The 20,868-nt window shown below is 39.5% G+C and overlaps 1 protein-coding gene across 2 annotated transcripts; it reads right to left on the bottom strand.

The window, feature by feature from the left end:
- Positions 1-46: 46 nt before the first annotated feature.
- Positions 47-20,381, bottom strand: fam102bb (family with sequence similarity 102 member Bb). 2 transcript variants are annotated; one of them, XM_067512312.1, is made up of 11 exons: positions 20,269-20,381; positions 13,603-13,723; positions 13,201-13,230; positions 12,383-12,499; positions 11,942-11,988; positions 11,306-11,400; positions 8,784-8,882; positions 7,681-7,909; positions 6,004-6,140; positions 4,760-4,829; positions 47-3,628 (listed from the first exon to the last, which is right to left on the bottom strand). In XM_067512312.1, exons 2-11 carry the CDS (start codon positions 13,663-13,665, stop codon positions 3,586-3,588), a joined length of 930 nt encoding a protein of 309 aa, XP_067368413.1. In that variant the 5' UTR covers positions 13,666-13,723; positions 20,269-20,381; the 3' UTR covers positions 47-3,585. The 2 variants fall into 2 exon arrangements, with proteins under 2 accessions (XP_067368413.1, XP_067368412.1); XM_067512311.1 differs by lacking the exon at positions 20,269-20,381 and adding an exon at positions 19,502-19,817.
- Positions 20,382-20,868: the final 487 nt, after the last annotated feature.

Genomic DNA, 20,868 nt, shown 5'->3' with positions numbered 1-20,868 from the left:
TTTGAATGCTGTGAATTATTCTAAGATGAAAGACAAACTGCACATCTCGAGGCTTTTACAGTTTTATTCAACAGTGCTAGGTACACATTTGAAGCATCCAGTACACTCGTTAAGGAAGTCGATGTTGATCATAGGAACAAATATGTAAAGGAAACACTGGACAGCACAATGTCACTTTACTGGAGAAACATTTAGCAGTTTTAAATTGACAACAGCTTCACAGAAGAGAAGAAGCAACCATGTTTGTAACAACATGTTAGGTACCAAGATGACTATACCTGTCTCACACAGGTGAAAGTGATTTTTATCCAGAAAGACAAAAGTTCATATTTGGAAGCCATAAATCATAAAACACTGCCATAACTGTACTGAGAAATTGTCACCTAAAACAAAATATTTGGTAAAAATATGGTACAACTGCAATGAAGGATTCAAAAATAATAGCCTATAGATGTAATTCTTAACAGAGAACATTGATTTAGAGTTGAACAAAGACATTTGAGGAGATATCTGCTCTTAACATTATGCAATTGGAACAATATGTCTTTTGTTTTTCACACTAAAGCAATTTAGTGTGAAATTTACTATTGGCACAATAGCAAATTAGGATAAACATGATGATGTGTCAAGTTCTGACAGCTGAGAGGACATTTTAATCGTGCAGAACATAATAGAACACAGATTATATAGTTGGAACACATACACTAATGACACTTGTGCAGATATTGATAGAATATATGTGTTAATCTTCCCTCGACTAAAGCTTATGACAGGAAAGAAGGTTGCAGATGATCATTGTTGTGTTTAGTGTTCTCATTACAGATACTGCATAGGCTTTGCAGGGTCCCAGGAAGTAAGAGTATTGTGTATGTGTATTGTGCACAAAATCACCATGCATGAAAGTATCGGGATTTCAAAACCCAGCAGATTTATACTGTTTTGAAGCTATTATGTCTGTAGCACTGACGTATCTGACTGCCTGAGCTATGATGCTAGGAGATAATCAACACACAAATGTATCGCTCTTTAGAAATCTGCGTGCTCTGTTTTTATTAGGGCTGAATGTTGAATCGTTTTTTTTTTTTAATGGATATTGAAACTTAACAACGCAGGTTTTCAAATGGCAAAAGCGAAGATTATTATTATTATTATTATTATTCATTTTCTTTAAGGCTACAACAAGAGGCATCCCACAGGCTTCATGTGCCTTCCCCTGCCGGCAGAGGAAGTAAGTAAGAGTGGGTGACGAAAGTTTAAGACGTAAATAACTTTGATGAGCAAGAGACCACACAAGTGTCAAAGTGAAACAGGAACGTCATATACGTCGTTAAGATATATTTTGGTTTTAAATGATCAGGTAAGGTAACACCACAGATGTCCTCCAGCATCTAAAAAAACTCCAAACTCTACTTAGGGCATCTGAGTCTGGTATCAGCTGACAAGCATCTGTGGCTTAAGTGTAGTAGTGTTTGATCAAAACAATTAGCTTACGGTCTGTCATGGAAAATGCTCTCTGCATGAGAGAGGGGCTATGCTGGCCAGCTGGATCCTTGATGTTTGTATGTTGTTGGCTGGTAGTTAACATTTTTTTTTCAAATGCACCAACTGTGTGTGGGGAGGGGGTGAGAGAGAAATGGACAGGATTAGCAGGAAAAACTGTAAAAGAAGTCGGAGTTAAAAAGGGTATAGTCAAATTAATGTGAGTTTAGGAGAAGTTTTGTCTGCGTGTGTGTCACATGAGATTGTGTGCTACACTGCGTATTTCTACTATTTGTTTGCACTGAATAATACAGAAGAGGACCTGGCTTGTTAAATTACAATAATGCTCTTTCAAAGAAATTCACAATTCAGATTATTAACCTATATAGTTCAGCCCTATTTTCTATCATGGCAGTGGGTTACTCCAGTCTTTTACTCTACAGCTCTAACTTTAACAAACTGCAGTTTTACAGGAGTTAGATTATTGATATATCACAGGATCATAATTTGTTCATTAATGTAAGCTTCCCGATCAACAGGAGAGCTCAGAGAGATGTAGTTGAGTTGCAAAGCATACAAAGCTCCACATCTGAAAGATAGGAAATTCAACATATGCTCTTTTTAGGATGTAATTATAGAAGTCTCTACACTTTTCATTAGTTCCTGCCCCACAAAGGCACAGATCAGTATCTACACAAACACGCAAGTCAAGAAAAAACAGCTTTGAATTGTCACATGTTAATCGTGGAGCATTTAGGAAGGTTGTAAGACCTTTTTATTTCAGAGCTTGCAATAGAACCTTCATCTAGCTAAAAATGCAGACTCTGCATTTGGAGTATTGGCAGGGAATGTGAGGTAAAGCAGTATTAGTCTGTATGTTTGAAAAGATACATTTAAAGAATATTCGTTCAGCTTTCTTGTCCTTTTACGATGGTTCAAGATAATTAACCTTTTACTATACATAGTCTATAACTTATTGCAATTTGTTTTATAACTAAATTAATCCTAAATTAAATCAATAATTCAACTTACTATTTCAAACTTTCAATTATAATTTAGAGAGACCAACAAATAAGTGCCAAAGAATATGGCACATAACTAGAATTGCTGAGCTAGTTCTGGGCCTCACTTCATGATTGGATTTAGCCCCAGCTAGTTTCCAATGTGATACACTGGCTTTAGCTTCTACTTGGTGGTCTCTCTGTGACTGAGTACGATTTGGATTTATTTAAAGTTATTTTTGCTAAATGTAAAAGATAAAAATGAACTGTGCTATCAAATCCCGTTTGGCCAAAATCAATTGTTACTGCTCTTTGACATTGTAGGGCAGGTTTCTCTTGAGGGATTTCTTGTTAAAACAATGCTCAGCACTTTGCTAAACAAGTGGGACTTTCTCTTTGCAGGTACCAACACAGCATTTCTTACGGGAGATCATATATATTATACATCCACACCTGGTACTAGTAATAAAAATGGCCTTACCACAGACACACACACACACTAAATACACACATTCACACATCTAATGCTCTGACATCTTACCTTTTTGTAGTAAAATATCTCCCCTTCAAAACAACCAACAGGTATGTTATAAGTGCCAGCAATTACAGCTTTTTAGCAGCTTACACGCAAATATTAAATAGAGGTGTCCCCTTTGAGAAGACGTCCTAAACAGAGACAGAAGGAATGTTCTGAAAATTAATGGCATACTCCTCTTCAGTGTGGAGTTCCTCTTGTCTTAATGATGTACAGAGGCTGTCCTCTGGTCCTTCATTAGATATAAATCCTGAATAGTTTTCTTTCCATTCCCAACAGTTTTTAAAAGGATAATTTTGAATGCTGGGTGATAAAGCTGAACTCAAAGACGAGGCTTGGTTTCACCCAGAAAAGACGGAGTGGACAGTTTTTGTTATGTGTTGCATGTTTTGAGCATTGGATCCTCACCAATTCAGAGCGGTCTGTGTTTACATTGAATTAACTGTCCACCTGTTAAAATGATTAAGTGATCAGATTAGACACGGTGTTGATCAGGTGCTGTGGGAATGGAGATTCAAACAGACACTTTGCTTACATCCCAAAAACTGAACAGTGTCCACCTCTTAAGGTTTAGCGTTTTATAACCACCTGCTCGTACGCTCCAGCACCAACCCTAGGAGGACAGGAAATAACGTTAGCTAACATGTACTGGGCCACTTGGAAAATGCAAATTAAAGTTCACTAAATGATGCATGCTTTTTTTTCCTATTGTTGTAGCATTACTTAAAGCACCAAAGGAAGGCCAATTCAGGGGTGGGAGCGCTCATTGCTCTCAAATAGGGGGAGTGTGTTTTGTAATCTATGTGGTAACAGCATTTTATTAAATTTTTTTTTTTATTGCTGGCCATCAGCAAACGTCAGAAGAATCAATCTACAGAATAGTGTTGCAACAAGAAAAGAATAACTGAGTGTGTTTTCATGTTGGAACCTTTTTTCTTTTCCCATTGTTGCTGCCTCCGGTTTTATTATGTTTACAATATGTAAAAATATAGCAGCTTTGCTAGTGATTTATTCGGTTGATATTGCACATAAGACACAATTTGATTAAAATTTGGGGCCATAAGTCCACGTAGTCTGAAATTGTTAGATAATTAAATCTAACAATGTAGATTGTGAGGCCGGTGGTGGCTGTATTTTGTGCCCTGTCGCTATTTTTAACTTCAGTTTTGCATTTAAAACAACAAATACACTGAGATTCGTAGAAGTCATGCATTTTATGTTTAGGCAGCTACACTAGCTTAGCTTATGGTGCAGTAAGAATGTATGTGGCACACTGCATACGCCACTGTTCACCTTACTAGGCTACATCTAAATATGTGCTTGTAATTTGTCACAAAGTGACTGACATACATGATAATGTCAGCTGCCACATTGTTAAAACAACAACAAACATATTATCACCCCTACTCACATATACCACTGACAATTGTGCTTGTATATAAAAAAAAAACTATGTTGACTTATTCTAGTGTCCAAGGTGTATCCAGGCTTCTTAATCAATTACTGTAATAAACTGAAAACACTGACTCAATTGGCCTAACTTTTACTTTCAACATCATTTTTTTGTGAGGTACGTAAAAACTGACTGTAGACATCTATTCATTATGCTGATCAAAGAAAGTTGGAATCATCAGAGATGACCTGAACCTGCTGCAAAAGACTATCCACCTCTGACAATTTCATTTGTATGCATTATTTAATATGACTTCAGGTCACTGAATATCTCATGGCTGATCAAGCTCACCTGGTGGGAAGGTGGTGGCTTCCAAGGGCTGTACTTCCCCCAGGCCCAACAAACAGCCGCAGCCCCTCCTCTGAAACAGACACAGTTGGAGTAACATTCATTTAGTACAGAGACCAGCCGCATATGATTTTTGTCACGAGGAGCAAGCAGTTGCTAGGCAACCTAAAATTATCATGTATTGACAGCAGCTTTCCTTTCCTAGCTTTGAGCAGGATGAGACCTTTAGAAAAGAAAACAATGGCCTACTTCTCAAAACACACACCCTGACTCAGGGAGTAACACAATACTGTCAAGGTAATTATTGAGTAATGCAAACTAGCATTACACAAGTCACACACACAGTACTAGTTTCAGATTTTGGTTTTAGCTTTAAACACAGAGCTATTAATGATCAATTAATCTTTACCGTGTTTCTTATAAAGCAACTTAAATATTTAGCAATATTGGTTCCCTAATTGTGTCAGTAAATTTTAATAATTAACGTTCTCTACAGGGCACGTGAAGTTTACATTATCTATATTCAGTTTTGGGTGGGGAAGGGACACAGGCACCATCTTGTGTCCAATGCAGTCTTTTAAACTATACCTTCTACAGTAGCTGGATGTCTCCTGCCTTTCTGTTTGTCAGTTGGAGGCTATGTTTTGACTACGGCTGCACTCACATCTGCAGATCTTGCATAATCATGTTGCTTGCTGTTATGATTAAATGATAGAATTATGCATATTTGCTTTCTTGCTGTGAGTTGGATGAGTGGATTGATAACTATCCTAATGGAGCTGATTCGGAGCAACAAGACTCCCTTGCGATTCTTGAAGACGTTACACCTTTTATTTGAAAGGCTTTATAAATTTGGATTAAAGGTAAAACATTTTCAAGAATCACAAGAAAGACCAGTTGCCACTAAACAGCCTCTTTGGAACTGATACTCAATTTGTGTGTATGTAAATATGGTTTTATCCGACAATTCAAAGTGACTTTTTTACCGGACACAATAATCTGAGAAAGCAAGAATCACTACTAATAAATTCTAAATATGATTGCATTTTGTAACTTTGCCTGGGCACATACAGCATAATATATAAAATCCTTGGCTTTTTTGGGTGTGTGTTTGTCACTCAGTGAGACCCAGTAAGTGTTACTTACAAAGCAGGGACAAAGTTAAGGTTGGATTTAGGTTTGGACATGAGCATTATGTCAAAGAATGTCCTCACTTTGATGGCTGTACAAACATTTGTGTGTTCTACCTTCAGCACTAGAGTCCAGTAGATTGGGTGTGAAGTCTTGACTTTGGAGAATCTTTTCCACAACATCGTCTGCGTCCACTCTCGTGTCGTCCATTCTCTTTAGCTGACACTCCATGGAGTCCTGTTTCACTGGGTGCCTGAGGGGAGGATGTAGGAGAGTCAGTCTGTGTCTATTTGGCCACTAATGTCTTTTACCTCAGCCCCAAAAAGGTTTTCTTGCCTGGTCCTCATACTCTACATTTCACTTAGTGCCAAGTGGTGGTGTGGTTGAAAATGGATCCATGGATTCCACATTGGCAGCTGGAAATAATTTGTTTTTAATAGCAACCACACATTTGTAAAGTACTTCTTACTCTTGCTGTGGTGGATCAAACGTGCTATGTTCCACATTCCCAGTACTAACCTGATGCTCATTCACTCTGCATTTACATGCACTTAACAGAAAGCTAATTTCTTTGAGTAAATCGGGAAACTGTGTTACACGAGAGCCACGTATACATGCAGCACAAGAGTAACCTGATTTTTTTTCCCCTCCACCTCTGACTTATTTTAGAAGCCAGGAACACATTGGATCTGTATAATGATGGAAAATTCTGCTTTCTGACTTCTCTCTCTCTCTCTCTCTCTGCCTGTCTGTGTTCATGTCGCAGCAGAGTGACAGCGCAGGGGGAGAGAAAGAAAAGACACGTGAATGAATTTTAAAAATCCACGGGGGAAAGTGACTTATTTAAATTTGTACAAGAGATCTAGTGTTGAACCTCAGGTGGACTTTTAAGATGAGGTGCCATCTCCCCATTAACCTGTTAATGATCCCTCCGTTCAATCAGCTGCCTGCAGCCTTTGGTTAGCAGCTACAGACATTTTAATTAGAAACCTGGTTATGTGTTTACATGGCAGAGTAACCTGTGTTCTCCGACAGAAATCTACTAGTAGAAACCAGCTTTCCTGTTTACATGACACACATGAAGTCAGCTTAGAGACCGGTTACTTAATGTTCTCACCACCCTGAGGATCTGGGAGTTTCTTTCTTACTACATGTTCTGTTTGCTGACTCACCAACAGCATTTTCTTGAGCCATTATTCATTGTTACTTTTGTTTTACGTCACTCTTTTATCCACAAGCTCAGACTACATCATCATTCTTTACAGCTTAAAGTGATTCACTTGTTAACATTTTTGAAAATCTGTGTATTTACTTTGTACAGGTAGGTTAATATGGTTGCTGAAACAAGACAACAACAAAACAAAAGCCAATAAAAACTGCCTACCACCAAATCTTCTGCTTTTAAATGGATTTAAGGAACAAGATAACATGAGTTGATAATGGGGAAATATGGGACATTTTTCACTTGCAGTCTTGTTGTATTTATATTTAAAGAGTTATCTTGCTTTGCTCAAGTAAAACCTGCTGTAGTGCCTGAAATAAAAAGGCCTACACAAAACACTTGAGTGCTTTTCAGAGAGGTTGGTCTAAAAATAAAGGGCATCTTGAACCAGAGAAGTGTCTAAAACCATCCAGTCTTGAGTTGGAGAAAATACTTCTCTTAAATCATAGTGGTAATAAATAATCAAAGTCCCTATTCACACTATAGATACTCATCCGCAGCATTTTGCTACACGACAGCTGCTTCCTGAAATGTGACACACATCTCAGCTGTAATAAAGCTGACGACTCACCTATTGAGTCGTTCACAGGACGAGGCGCTTCGCACCGGTGTGCCTGGTGGGTTGCTAGTGGTGGTGGTTTGGACTGGGTGTTCGGGCAGAGCAGGGCAGGGTCTGGACTCTCTGTCATCGCTGGGTTCTGGGATGCTGCCAATGCCTGTTGAGGTACTGCCTACTGAATGGTTTCTCCTGTGGCTGAACTCTGACATACTAGAGGAGCGCGAGTGACCTGTGCTGTAGCCTGAGAGAGAGAGAGAGAGAGAGAGGGAAAATTATTTTGAATAACTTAAGATGTACCATGACATATTCAATTGAATTTGTCTCCTCTCTAAAAGTCGGTAACAATGTTTTAACAACAGCTTTTTTTTCTCCTACAATGCTAATGTGCCCATTTTTATATTTTATTTCTGTTAAGCTCTATAAAGATGCATTGTAGCATTTCATAGGCCGAGAGCAGCTGCACCTGAGACACTACTTCTTAAATACTGCACATCTATGTGGCTCTTTGCAAATGTGCTTAATGATTGAGCTGTTCAGTAGAGCTGCAGTGACATCTTTACTGCAGCGATGATAAAAGCAAAGTTCCCAAACACTCACGAGGTTCAGATACATCTTTCAAGAGTTGTGTGTGACTGGAAATACATTCTCAAATTCTGAAATAGAGGCCATTAGCACTGTTCTCAGTGCATCTCGCCACTTCCTCTAATCGGGTAGAACAGTCATCTGATCTGTCTGGAAACTCGAGCCTCAGTACTCAACTGCTCTGGTGGGATGTCATTGGAAACTAATTGTATCACTTCCCTCCTCCTTAGTCAAAAGCTTTCCTCTTGCTGACCTTGTGCAAACATTTTGTGCAATAAAAAATTAAGAAAATTAAAGAAAATATTAGTATTGGGTGGTTCCCTCACAAAGACATTACATTTTTGAAAATTTGTGTGTTTACTTTCGTACACGTAGGTTAATATGGTTGCTGAAACAAGAGGACCCAACTAGCCTAGAGCATAGCATATATAATTATACTGGAAAAAATATTCTTATGACTGTTCATCATGCTTGTCACCCTAGCAACAGTGAACCAGAAAAAAAGTTAACATTTTTATGTGGATTGCACCTACCTGAGAGTTTGGACTGTTGGCTGGCGTAGCTAGATGTTCGGGAGTGGCCGCAGCCCACAAGCTCGTCGGGAACAACTGGACACTTCCCTTCTCGACTCTCTGCCAAATTTATGACGAACCGATCAAAATAAAGATGACGACAAAGGTGTGAAAGCTTCCAAAGACATACATACACAAACATAATTTCAGTAAAAAAAAAAACACCACCACCACACAAAAAGTAGTTCAGTGTGTCTGCAGTGAAAAAAATCTGTGGTTGATTGTACTGATACACCACCATCCCATCCAGCCTTCCTGTGTAAAATGTCTTTTTTTTATGTTATATGGTTCTACTTTGCAGAAACGAATGACACAAATAGAAACACTCAGTCCCAGATACTGATTAAAGTGCCTGTTAATGAGACACCAGCGGGTTTTTATTTTTCCAAACATCTGATTGGGACCACAGACACAAACCTAGTTTTTTTTAATACTCGGCCATCTATTATATACTGACTAGATCTTATTAAAGTGCTGTTGATTTGTAGCTTACTGCTTTCAAATGGCAGTAGATACAAAGAAAACTCCACTGACTAGCTCCCACACACTGCCCTCGGCATCCCTGATTTAATGAGTAAGTGACCACAGTTGGCAAATGTGTGGGCACTGTCAGTTCAGCTCAGGCAAAAAAGATCCAACTCTGAAGAACGTCTCAGAATTGTAGGGTAACTTATGTGAGGAGTATCCACAATATCTGAGATAAAGGCTGTTGTGCAAGATCATGTCAAATTTCAATATCTGACTGAAGAAGTTATGAGTGCTGTGACAGAACAGTGAGTAAAATTGTGACCATTAAGTTGAAGCCTTATTACAATATGTCTAACAACATAAACTTGTGTGTCACAATACTAATATCAAGCTGCCAAAAGGCTGAGCTTTGCATAAAACACACAATTTCAGAGTTCAGAGGTCTGCAGGAAAGGATGACCCTCGAACTATAGTGGAGGGACAGATGAGAGGATGCCAACGTTAGCCCACTGACTGACAACTAGGCACAGACCCCCCCCCACACTGAATTATGGAGACAGACCGTGCAACCACGGTAAAAAGTGGATGCTGCAGTGAATGGGTGAATCTGGAGCCTACACTGCAAAACCTGCAAGACGAAAGCAGGATGAACTTTTGTGTGACACTACGCTGACTGCTGCTACCTAATCCTTTCATTCTTATATGCAATTCATAAAGCTAACAGCAGTGATTGTGATGTGGACAAATATAGACTAAAACAGTCTGATAATAGATAATTTGCCACATTACAACTTGCTATGAAGAACAGATAATGTCAAATAAAAATCCATCTGCAGAATAACTACATTTCCCGTCTGAAATGTACACATGAAGCGAAGCTGAGGATGATGAGAAGATGCTGATGGAAAAGCGGATTGTCTACAAAACAAACGCAGACATGGTGTGCGCATGTGATTCCCCCCGCCCCAGAAAAGACATGCACACAGCCCTATTTTTAACCATGAGCCTAAGGGGTCAGAGCAGATTGTAGCTACCCTAAAAGAGAGGCAATTTAAATTATACATTAAAGAGTTGCTGAAGCATCCAGGAGGAACCAGCATTAAACGCTGCAACATGTTCACACATGAATGAACACAAACACACACACCTACCCACACACAAAGAGGATGGGGGAACTGTTTCATAACACAAGAAGCGAAAGTGCCTCATATTGTAAAGACATATGGGCACAAAGCCACACACACACACACACTAGAAATCAGATCAGGCTTATAAGATCTACCTGCATCTCAATGTGAGAACCTACATAGTTGTTAGTGTTGTACAACATTTAAAAATGCAACGCAGCAGTAGGCATTTGACAGTTTGTATTTTCAGCAGGTGAGTATGGAAACGAGTGGGGTGAAATATATCGAGTAATTGGGTAAATTAGAAGTTGTGCTTTAATTAATTCTCTATGCGACGCAGAACTGCCCACAGTTTTAAAGAAAGATAATATATACAATGTAAAATAAATGATGCACTTCCCTTATTTGAATTTAGACATAAACTTGGATTGTCATTTCAGTAATTTTGTCTTTGTCATCCTTCATTAAATCTGCTATCAAGATAGAGTAACTAGAAGTTACGATAAGCAGAAGTGAAGTAATGTTGAGTGAATCTACTCATGCATATGCCTCCAGAGTGTCTCCAGAGTACTGTGCGACTGGTATCAAGCCAAAATGAAAACTGTGTCAGCCTTGTGATACAACCCAAAGTGTTGCTTGGAAAATGTTTGTAGGAAGTTATCAATGCTGTTTCAATGTAAATCCATACCAGTGATTAACAGGAGCATAATGTAGGAAAAGTGAGTGGATCAGAAAACCGTCGTTGCTGCACTTGTAAGAAACTGCAACGGATGCAGTGGCACAGCAAAAGAGCACTTTCTCTCACTATCAGTGCTCTGTAAATAAAGAAAAGCAAATGGCAATGACTAAGCAGAGCAGAAGAGTGTAATGTGGCGTGACTCGCCTCACCAGAGCAGCCTTTCTGTGAATCTCCTCCTCTCCTCTCCTCCAACAGACTCTCTCCATCACCCTGAATCCCGATCACTGTGGCTGTGGAGGGAGGTCTGGAGACAAACGAAAGAGAATGAGGCTTTTCAATGGGTCGGACATGTAAATACATGCAAAAAAAGAAGAAAAGAAATGTGAGGGAAATGGGGAATTGCATTTAATTGATGTACAGCACATTTATGAAGGGAAAGAGCGGTTGGGTTTGTTAGCATTCACGATGGGATTCAGTTAAGCTAAAAGTGATATTATGTACATTAAAAAAAGAATTGTAGCTCCTGCTACACACACACACACACACACGTAGAAATAATTATATGCACTAGGGCGAAACAGGATTAAGTCTCTGTACTGACAGACTTCACTAAAAGGCATATTTTACCAGGAGAACTCGTATGACCACCTATTGTACTTGAAAGCAGTCAGGGCTCGAGACATAATCCTGTGCGCTTCAATTCCCATGAAACTCGCCCAGGTCTGAACAAGCACAGCCTTAACAGCTGTTGGTACCAGAGCTGTAAACATTCTTCGAGTGGCTCCCAAACAAATTCAGTCAGTAGCAACAAGATACAAAACCGGATAAATAAAAAATTCACTTACGTTTTGAAACAGGGATCCCCTGACATGAGCTGTGTGCTAATGATAACCTATGAAAACAGAAAAAGCATTTTTACTCAACCAACTGCAGCATTTTTCTTTTCGAGTACTATATTCTCCTCATGGAACACATTTGTGAACAGCTGCCATTCAAACACAACCTGTTAGTTTAAGGACACTTCAACGTGTGGGGGATTCAGGAGGAGCCAGGAATTGAACAATTGACCCTACAGTTTCTAGATGCCTGCTCTATCTGTCCAAACAATCAAATAACAGTGGACTTTTTTCTTAATGGATTTAATTTCTGGCTGCTATCTAATGGACCATTGTTACCAGGTTAGGAAAAGCTTAGTTTTCCATCAGCTAAATTGTTTTTAAAACACCAAAATATCCCCCTATATAGGTTAAATCAGGGGGCTGTCGATGCTCAATGCTTGACATTACCTTAAGTATGGAGTTATCCTGGCGAGTATTTTTGGTATCGTAGCCTTCCAGCAGACATCTGCGGGTTGTATTCCCTGAGCCAGCAAACTCTGCTAAATTCAGATCTGCAAAACCAAGCTGATGGATGAAGAAAGACACAGGGTAAAGTTTGTTTTATCTCAGGAGTGTGATCTTTAGCCATCTCTGGGTGGAAGATGTCTGGACATGAGAAATGCGATATAACTGGTAAGCAAGTTAAAGTTTATTCATATAGTGATTTTAAGCTGAATATTTTAAAATAAAAACCATGGCCTTGTAGTTTTAAAAAAAATAAACTACAAAACATTCAAAAGTTACAGATTATTAAGAAGATAGAGTTTGAGATTTTTAATTTATTTCAATTGACTAATCAAGTATAAAGAAGTGTGTTTTCTTGAAGTCAGGTTCTAGGAATTGCTATTTGCTGACGTGAGAGAATTCAACTTACTGAATAGACATTAAAAACACTGCTGATAACTACATTAGCAAAATGCTAACACAAGGTCAACAATAATCCTACTAACAGTAATTAACGTAACAAACTGCTGCGCTTAACTGGGAAACAATGGGACACAATCACATTAAATCGAATGGTAGCGTTTTGGGCAACAACACACGTGTGACAGTTGCATCACTTTTCAGTGTTTCCCGGATCAACTGTAGACACCTGTCACGTAGGTAGCAATGTCTCCGGGGAGACTACAAACTGACCCACGTTTGGACAGCTATTGGAAATCTAGGGAGTCTGGACGTCGTGTTTGGGGAGGGGGTTTGGATAACAGAAGTATGTGATGAATTACCTTTGCATATGCCTTCCCTCCTTTCAGCTCCTGGAGAAGAGAAACAACATTTCCACTAAATGACTGTACAAAACCTCAAGCCACAAATTTTAATTGAAATACGTTTAAACTGACTATGAAATGGTTGGATTGGAACAGTAAAACATTACAAATATTGTATTTTAAATTACTTCAATTTAAGATTGAGGCAACTTGATTTAAGATTCAGGCTGCGTGAAAGCGTTAACTTTCAATTTAAAATATACTGTCAAAAGGAGGTGACAGTGAAGACGCAATTGTTGGAGAGACGCTCCTCTGTTGCAACCTTATTTACAGAGCAACGAGACGAGTAGTAATACAGTCTGCACAAAAACTGCAAACTGAAACGGGAACTTGTTGTTCACATGCAAAAGCATACTGTACCTTTCTGACAGATACACGACACACACAGGGGTCCAGTACACCAGTTCCTGCATTGGCACTCATCTTACAGGGGAAAGAGAACCGTTTCCTCCATCGAACACAGTTAGCATGCACTGCCTCCCTGCAAGAGGAAATGACAAAGACTTCTCTCAGCAGATATCATGCAGATGATAAGCAAAGATAATATGTTGTGGCCTCAAACCAGTCTTACAACTAGATTTGAGGGATGTAGGACAACTCAGAGTAGAATTGGATTTGCATAGATCAGATAAAGGGTGAGCGCTGCTGGCACAGGGGTCACCTGTTTGATTCTGTGCCAGCTTTTTGTGTGGGCTGCCTGTACTTTGGGTTTCCTCTGGGTAGTTTGGCGAGTCGAAAATTGCCCATTGGCGTTGACAAAAGAAAATGTATCTCTAGCACATAGGAAATTGTAAAACCTCTCACTGCAGCTTCAGTAGCATGTTTACGTATTGTTATTGGAACAAAAAAAACAAACAATGAATTTTAATAGTGACAATATTTTGTATTGCTGACTCTGACGAGTTCCAAACCTTCCTGCTTTGTAAGCTCTGATCACATCAGTAAACTGTGGACTTTATTCAACTATTACTTAATAACTAATTGAAAAACTGTTGAATAACTAACGGATTAACTATTAATATCTCATCCTAACTTAGTATAACACTAAGGACTCAAGCAGCTGATAAGAGTTACCCGGTTCCTCAGATTCGTCTGATATTAAGGAAACTCTTCTAAATTGTGTTTTCACTTGCGTTAACTCGTGAATCCCAAGGTTGCAGGTGGGGCTTGTGTCGGCATGAGAGTAATAGAGAAACACGCATCCTCTGCCAGCTAGATGTTAAAATGACTGTGAGGTGTAGTGTGCTCTCGGTAAAAGGATGAGCTTAAGTGAGAGAGCGAGACTGTGTGTGCGTGGAGAGCATTACGATGCCCCAGATGGCCCGTCTTTCACTGGCATCCTCTCCTCTCCCACCCCCAGAACCGACTCCCTTCTGTCGAGGCAACCCACGCGTTAATCACTTTGATCATGTCTTTTCTTGAATTTGAATGCGAGGAGAGCTGACACCTTTCCTCTCTGATGCAGTACAAAACGGAAAATGATACAAGGAGTAAAAATTTAAATATGGACAAGACAAAAAAAATTAAATAAAAATGCTACAGAGCAGGAACCGTTAATGGATTAGTACTTTAAAGATTAACACAGTGTGAAGATAGTTACAGTTGTGCTCATTAGTTTACATACCCTGGCAGAATTTGTGAAATATTGTCCATTTTATTTAGAAAATATGATTGATCATGCAAAAACGTAAAACCATTATGGCTAATAAAGGTAACACTCCACACCTGTGACCTGTTTGCTTGTATATCATGGTAGGGTGTATAAAAAGTCAGCGAGTCTTGTTTTTTGCTGAATTCTGAGTCATGGGGAAAGCAACAGAACTGTCAAAGGACCTGCGAGAGAAGGTGGTTGAATCTTATAAAAACAGCAAAAGGATATAAAAAGATTTGAGAATGCCAATCAGTAGTGTTCGAACTCTGTTAAAGAAGTGGAAAATGAGAGGTTCTGTTGATTCCAAGCCAAGTTCAAATAGACCAACAAAACTTTCAGCCACAACTGCAAGGAAGAACCCACAAATAACTTCAGCTGACATACAGGCTTCTCTACAGAAAAGTGCTGGGGCTGTGTCAAGATGCACAATAAGGACGTACTGGAAGAAAGATCGGCTGCACGGTTGAGTTGCTAATAGAAAAAAAAACTGATGGCGAGATGAACACACCAGGTTATCAGAAAATACTGGAGGACGTTTTGGACTCATCATCCCAAAGCTGCAAACGGACATTCCAACATGACACTGATCTGAAACTCCATTGGCTACGGGAGAAAGAAAGGGAAGGTGCTGGAGTGGCCATCACAGTCTCCTACCTCAGTATCATTGAGGCACTTTGGGGGGGGGGGGGGGGGATAAAGTGCCAGGGTATGTAGACGTATGAGCCCATCTGTAGGACTGACAACTAACTGGGCACACAGGCCTGAGCTGTGCTGCACATCCTGCTACACTATAAATAAAAAGCAGCAGATGTGTGAGCAATGTTTTACAGTGACTTCATCCTGAGCTTGATACATTTTGGAGGGTGAACTCCCAGAGTTACAGAGGGAACTCCCAGCCAGCTGGACACTGTGCTTTGGGAATTCTGGCTTATTCCATGTACTGTAAGGCTTACAAAACTTTTCAATGCAGCAAAATTCACAGTTATTGGGAGTAAGTCTGGTTGAAGCACAAGGTGGGGTCCTCTCTATCTCATCTCTGTACATGGCACAGATATCTAGTAAAACTACATCTGGCCTCCTTTTAAAGGCAGCTGCAGTCCCACATCATCCATCTCAGAAACAGTATTATGTCTAACCAACAAACTTAAAACTGCAGGGAGGGTGATGTGATCAGCTGCACAATATACTGCAATAAACCTAGGTAGCAAACAAACCAATAGAGTGGTTGTTGGTTCGATCAAAGTGTCCTTGAGCAAGACACTGAACCCCAACTTAGTTGCTCCCAGTTAAAGGCCAGCTGTACAGCAGCTCCCCAATCAGTTTGCGTGTGATTGTGAGTGTGAATGGGTGAATAAGAAGCAGTGTAAAGTGCAAATAGGTAGAGAAGAGCAGACCATTTACCATTTTCCTTCACTCCCATTGTTGGAGCCAAAATTGCATTTATAAAATAAATAGCTAATAGTGTTGAACTGCCTTCTTAGTACAAATCCATATGAAACAAATATGATCTCCCATTCAAAGCTGCAATGAGACAATCAAGTCTGAATTCATCCATAAAGAGATATATATTGTTATAACAAGTAAAACCTGATTTGGGCTGAAATAATGGTGGTGTCTTGATGACGAACCACATCAAAAGAAAAAAAAAAAAAAGAAAAAAAAGAAACACTCCCCACTTTCTTTACACTCACAGTTGATGGATGACTCAAAAGACTGTAGAGGGATTAAAGAGGGAATCTAGTATGAATATACAACGAGCCGATGCAGAAAAATGGCATTTAGTTACTTTTAGACTTCTGATGTCTTTTTCTTTGTAAGTTCTACGCATTCAGACATAAAAAGAAAACAAAGGGAAGCAGTAGGATAACAGCACAGTGGCAGGATGGTTTAATTAAAGCCAGAACCCTTTTATTATTTAGCATGGTATTAACAGCTTATACTCTGTAAATGAGCTGCAGTGGCTGCTCACATGTTAAAAATGAGTTTGTCCACTGTTATGAGTCTAAATTATGAGTGAAACAACAAAACAAGTTACAAAATTTTTTTTTTTAAAAAGCAGCACTTTCCTTTGCTTGTTTCAATTTGGCAGCAATAACAGAATTATTGTGGCATTTCCATGCACTGTGCATGATTAATAATGCAAATTTAAAATGTACTTTTATGGCCACTTATCCTTTACTATCTATCTATATATTTCATACTTTTTGCTTTTCTCAACTCGCCAGCTATAGAAATCAATATCATTACACTTTTGCAATTAATGGATATAGGCTTTTACTTTCAAGTATTAGGTATCTTTAAAATTCTTGATGAATATTGTGTGCCAGCTGCATGTAGTAATCGATAATTCAGTCGAGGGATAGCAGATTAATTGACAACTATTTTGATTATGGAATATAATTTTTAATACAATTGTCAGATTTCTAATTCTTGCTATTCAGTTACATTGTCAGAGGACTGTAACCTGAAGATCATGGATTGTCGACGATTTACTATCATTATATAAACAAAGCAATCAAACACATATCTACTAATGGATAATGAAAATAATTGAAAATAAAATAGTTGGGGCCCAACACACTGATTTATACAGAACAATTTTTCCAACTATGAAAGAAATCATTTGGGGTAATTAGAATTAGATAATTAGAATTAGAAGCCTTATTGTCATCATTGAGTATAAATATATATTTACACATACATGTTACAATGAAATTTGTCCTCTGCATTTACCACATGCCCCTGGGGGAAGCAGTGGGCACCTCGGGGAGCTAGCAACGAGTGCCTCGCTTAACGACACACCTGGTGCGTGGGCTGGGATTTGGATTGGGAAACTTCTGCATCCCAGTCTTATCATCTACCTATTGTGCCACCAGGCTGCTTTGACAAACATTAACAAGCCGGTCAACTTCTTTGTAAGGCAAATACTGTATCTAATCTAATGTTGTTAGGCATGTAGACATAGTCACGACACTATGAATTTCAACCTGAACATATGAAGCGGAGACAAATGTCATTAAAATGACCTTGGACATTGCACGGTTGTTTGTGCCAGACAGGCTGGTATCAGTATTTCACAAACTGCCAATCTACTGGGACTTCTTTACACACAGCCATCTCTTGGGCTTGCAGAGAATGGGCTAAAAAAGATAAAAATACCTTGTTGATGCCTGAAGTCAAAAAGACAATGGCCAAACTGGTTCAATAACTCAAATGACCACTCATTACAACTGAGGTATGCATCAGATCATCTCTGAACGCACAACACACCAAACCTTAAAGCAGATGGGCTACAGCAGCAGAAGACTCTACTCGGTGCCACTGCCGTATACTAAGAGGTAGGAAACTGAGACTACAACACGACTCCCCAGATTGTATAAGTGTCGCCTGGTCTGATGAAACTTGGTTTCTATTGGGATATTGGCAGGTTTGGAATACGGCGTCAACAGCATGAAAGCATGGTTCCATCCTGCCTTGTATTGACTCAGGCTGCTGGTTGTTTTATTGCTGTTGGAGATGTCTTCGTGGCACATTTTGGACCACTTAGTACTAAGTGAGCACTGTTTGAATGCCAAAGCCTAGCTGAGCATTGCTGCTGACTATGTTACACCTTTACGTTCGCACTGTGCCCATGGTGTGATGGCTTCCAACAGGTGAACACAGCATGTCATAAAACTAAAATCATCTCAAACTGTTTTTTTGATAATGACAATAAGTTTACTACGCTCAAATGGCCTCCACTGTCACCAGATTCTGCATCTGCTGCAACTGTGTGATGCCATCGTGTCAATATGGACTAAAGTCTCTAAGCCGTGATTCCAGCAATGAATGAATCCATGAAGAATCAGGGCAGTTATAAAGGCCAAAGAGCGTCCAACCTAGTACTGGCAAGGGTGTACATTTATTTATTTTTATACATTTCGTACTGTAAAACCTGCTTTGCAGAGTAGCTTGAAATATCAAATAAATGTAAAAAGTATCATATATTTCTCTTAATTGTGGAGTAACGTGACAGTAACTTACTCAAGTAGGAGAGAGAAACTCTATTTGAACCATACCATACAAATACCAATTACCATAAATTACCATACAAATGTACTTTCGAATGTATGTAAATAAACTTCCCACCACTCAGTAAGAGCTTACACTCACCCACCTTTCACCTACTTCAATGATAACAAGTCTCATACGACAAAAAGGGACCAAAGACAAGCGAGGACATCACAGACACTATTGATTCTGCACCGATTGTTACAGGAGTCATATTTAGCTGTATGGCAGGTCTGCGTCAGCTACTCACAGCGCCGTCTCCTAAACCACGACCCAGCAGGGAAGTTAAGCCTGGGAAACGTGACCAGATGTCGCCTGGAACATGACGAGAATATGTTTTTAATTATTCAATGGATATTTCATGGTTTTCTCCCCTCGACGCTAACGCTCGACTAGTTCACGGCCAGTCACACAGACAAACGTTAGCTAGTTGCAAACGTCGGAACATATAAGCCACTAGCTAACAGTAGTTAGCTATGTAGATAACAGGCTAAAGCTACCGAGATCGTTTAGCCTCAAAGAAAAACCGTGTGCTGCATTAAATGAACAGGTTCTCACCGAGAAGACTCCTCGGAGAAGCCGCCGTCCAGCAGTCGGACTTTACAGAAGAGGACACCGTTGACAAAGGGGACCGACGAGAGCTCGTCCAGCTCAAAATCCACCTTAAACTTAAATTTCTTCTTTTTCATCATCATTAAATCCATACGCAACTTCTGCACTGTTGAGCAGATGCTCCGGACTTAGCCAGTCGCGGACATTCCAGCCCCACTGTGCCCACAGACCAACACTTGAGACACAGGGCTGTATTTAGTGAGGATGGTGGAGGAGCTGGTGCCTGTTCAAAACACAACAGCCACGTTCACCGGAGAGACGCACGGCAGCCGACGTACGGCCGTGGACTTTCAAAATAAAGGCGTGGATTTCTAAAACACCGAGCAGCAGATGGGATTTTAATTTCTGTGACCGACCTTTTCCTCACTCAGATATTTTCAAGTGATGCAATCAACCAAAAAAATAAACAAAAAAACAAACACACTGAATGCTAACCGCAGCAGCAACATAATAATAATAATAATAAAACAATGACTCCCAAACATGTAACTGCAAGGTCAAACATAGAGCCTAAGCGAAACCTACAGGGAAACTTATACCTGCAATGTTATAATTTGCTCTTGATATCAAGAAGGTGGAAATGCCCGTTTCTTTCTTTACATAATTACTTAAATATTATATGAAAACCATTGTAGCTTAGCAGATATTGCAGACTATACATATATAGGCTACAAACAAAAGAAAAACACATTGTTCAGTGTTTTTTCTTGTACCTTTATTTTACAGTAGGCACTGATGTAACGGATGTGCAGAGGTGCCAGGTGTTTGCTTTGCTGTTCACTGACGCCTTCTCTCTCAGTCCGGAACACGGCGGCTCTACAACTACAAGACGAAGCTTTTTGAAAGATGTGTCGCCACTTTGCGGTGCAATATGGGCATTGCATTACTCTTTATTTAAAGTCTTAATCTTTTCTCTTGTATTTTATTTTTATGACAAACAAATCCGTCACATGCTATTTGTCTGCTCCCGCTACGTTAACAAACAGGCTGCACGTGCAAAACTAAAATATCCAAGAAAGAATAAATATAAAAATAAATTAAGGTACCTAAATCATTTCTCAAAACTTGCCTTTAATAACTGGCATTACTGTGATCCCCGCTGGGATTTTAAAACGGAGAGAATGCGATTTTCTTCTTTTTTTTTAATGAAGTGCGCGTAATTCTTGTCCATCAGCAGCATCTAGTCTGCTTGTAAAGAGACGAACCCGGGGTTCGTCGGGAAGGTTTTGGGACGCAGACGCAGTAACGTTGGGCCCCGGTCTTGTCTGGACCAGCTGCAGATTCCTGAAGATATGAGTCACCGAACTGAAACA

Source organism: Channa argus, chromosome 8 (assembly GCF_033026475.1).
Source record: "Channa argus isolate prfri chromosome 8, Channa argus male v1.0, whole genome shotgun sequence".
Classification (NCBI taxonomy): Eukaryota; Metazoa; Chordata; class Actinopteri; order Anabantiformes; family Channidae; genus Channa; species Channa argus.
Note: the sequence above shows the minus strand (reverse complement) of the source record. Positions and strands in the feature narration are given on the sequence as shown.

What these genes read in the sequence shown, in the direction of transcription:
- fam102bb (XM_067512311.1), bottom strand. Translation starts at nt 19,647, where the DNA reads ATGGATTTAATGATGATGAAAAAGAAGAAATTTAAGTTTAAGGTGGAT. An exon ending in AGGATAACTCCATACTTAAG is followed by an intron (nt 11,989 to 12,382) that starts GTAATGTCAAGC and finishes CTGTTTTCATAG; the next exon opens with GTTATCATTAGCACACAGCT. An exon ending in ACTGGACTCTAGTGCTGAAG is followed by an intron (nt 4,830 to 6,003) that starts GTAGAACACACA and finishes TGTCTGTTTCAG; the next exon opens with AGGAGGGGCTGCGGCTGTTT.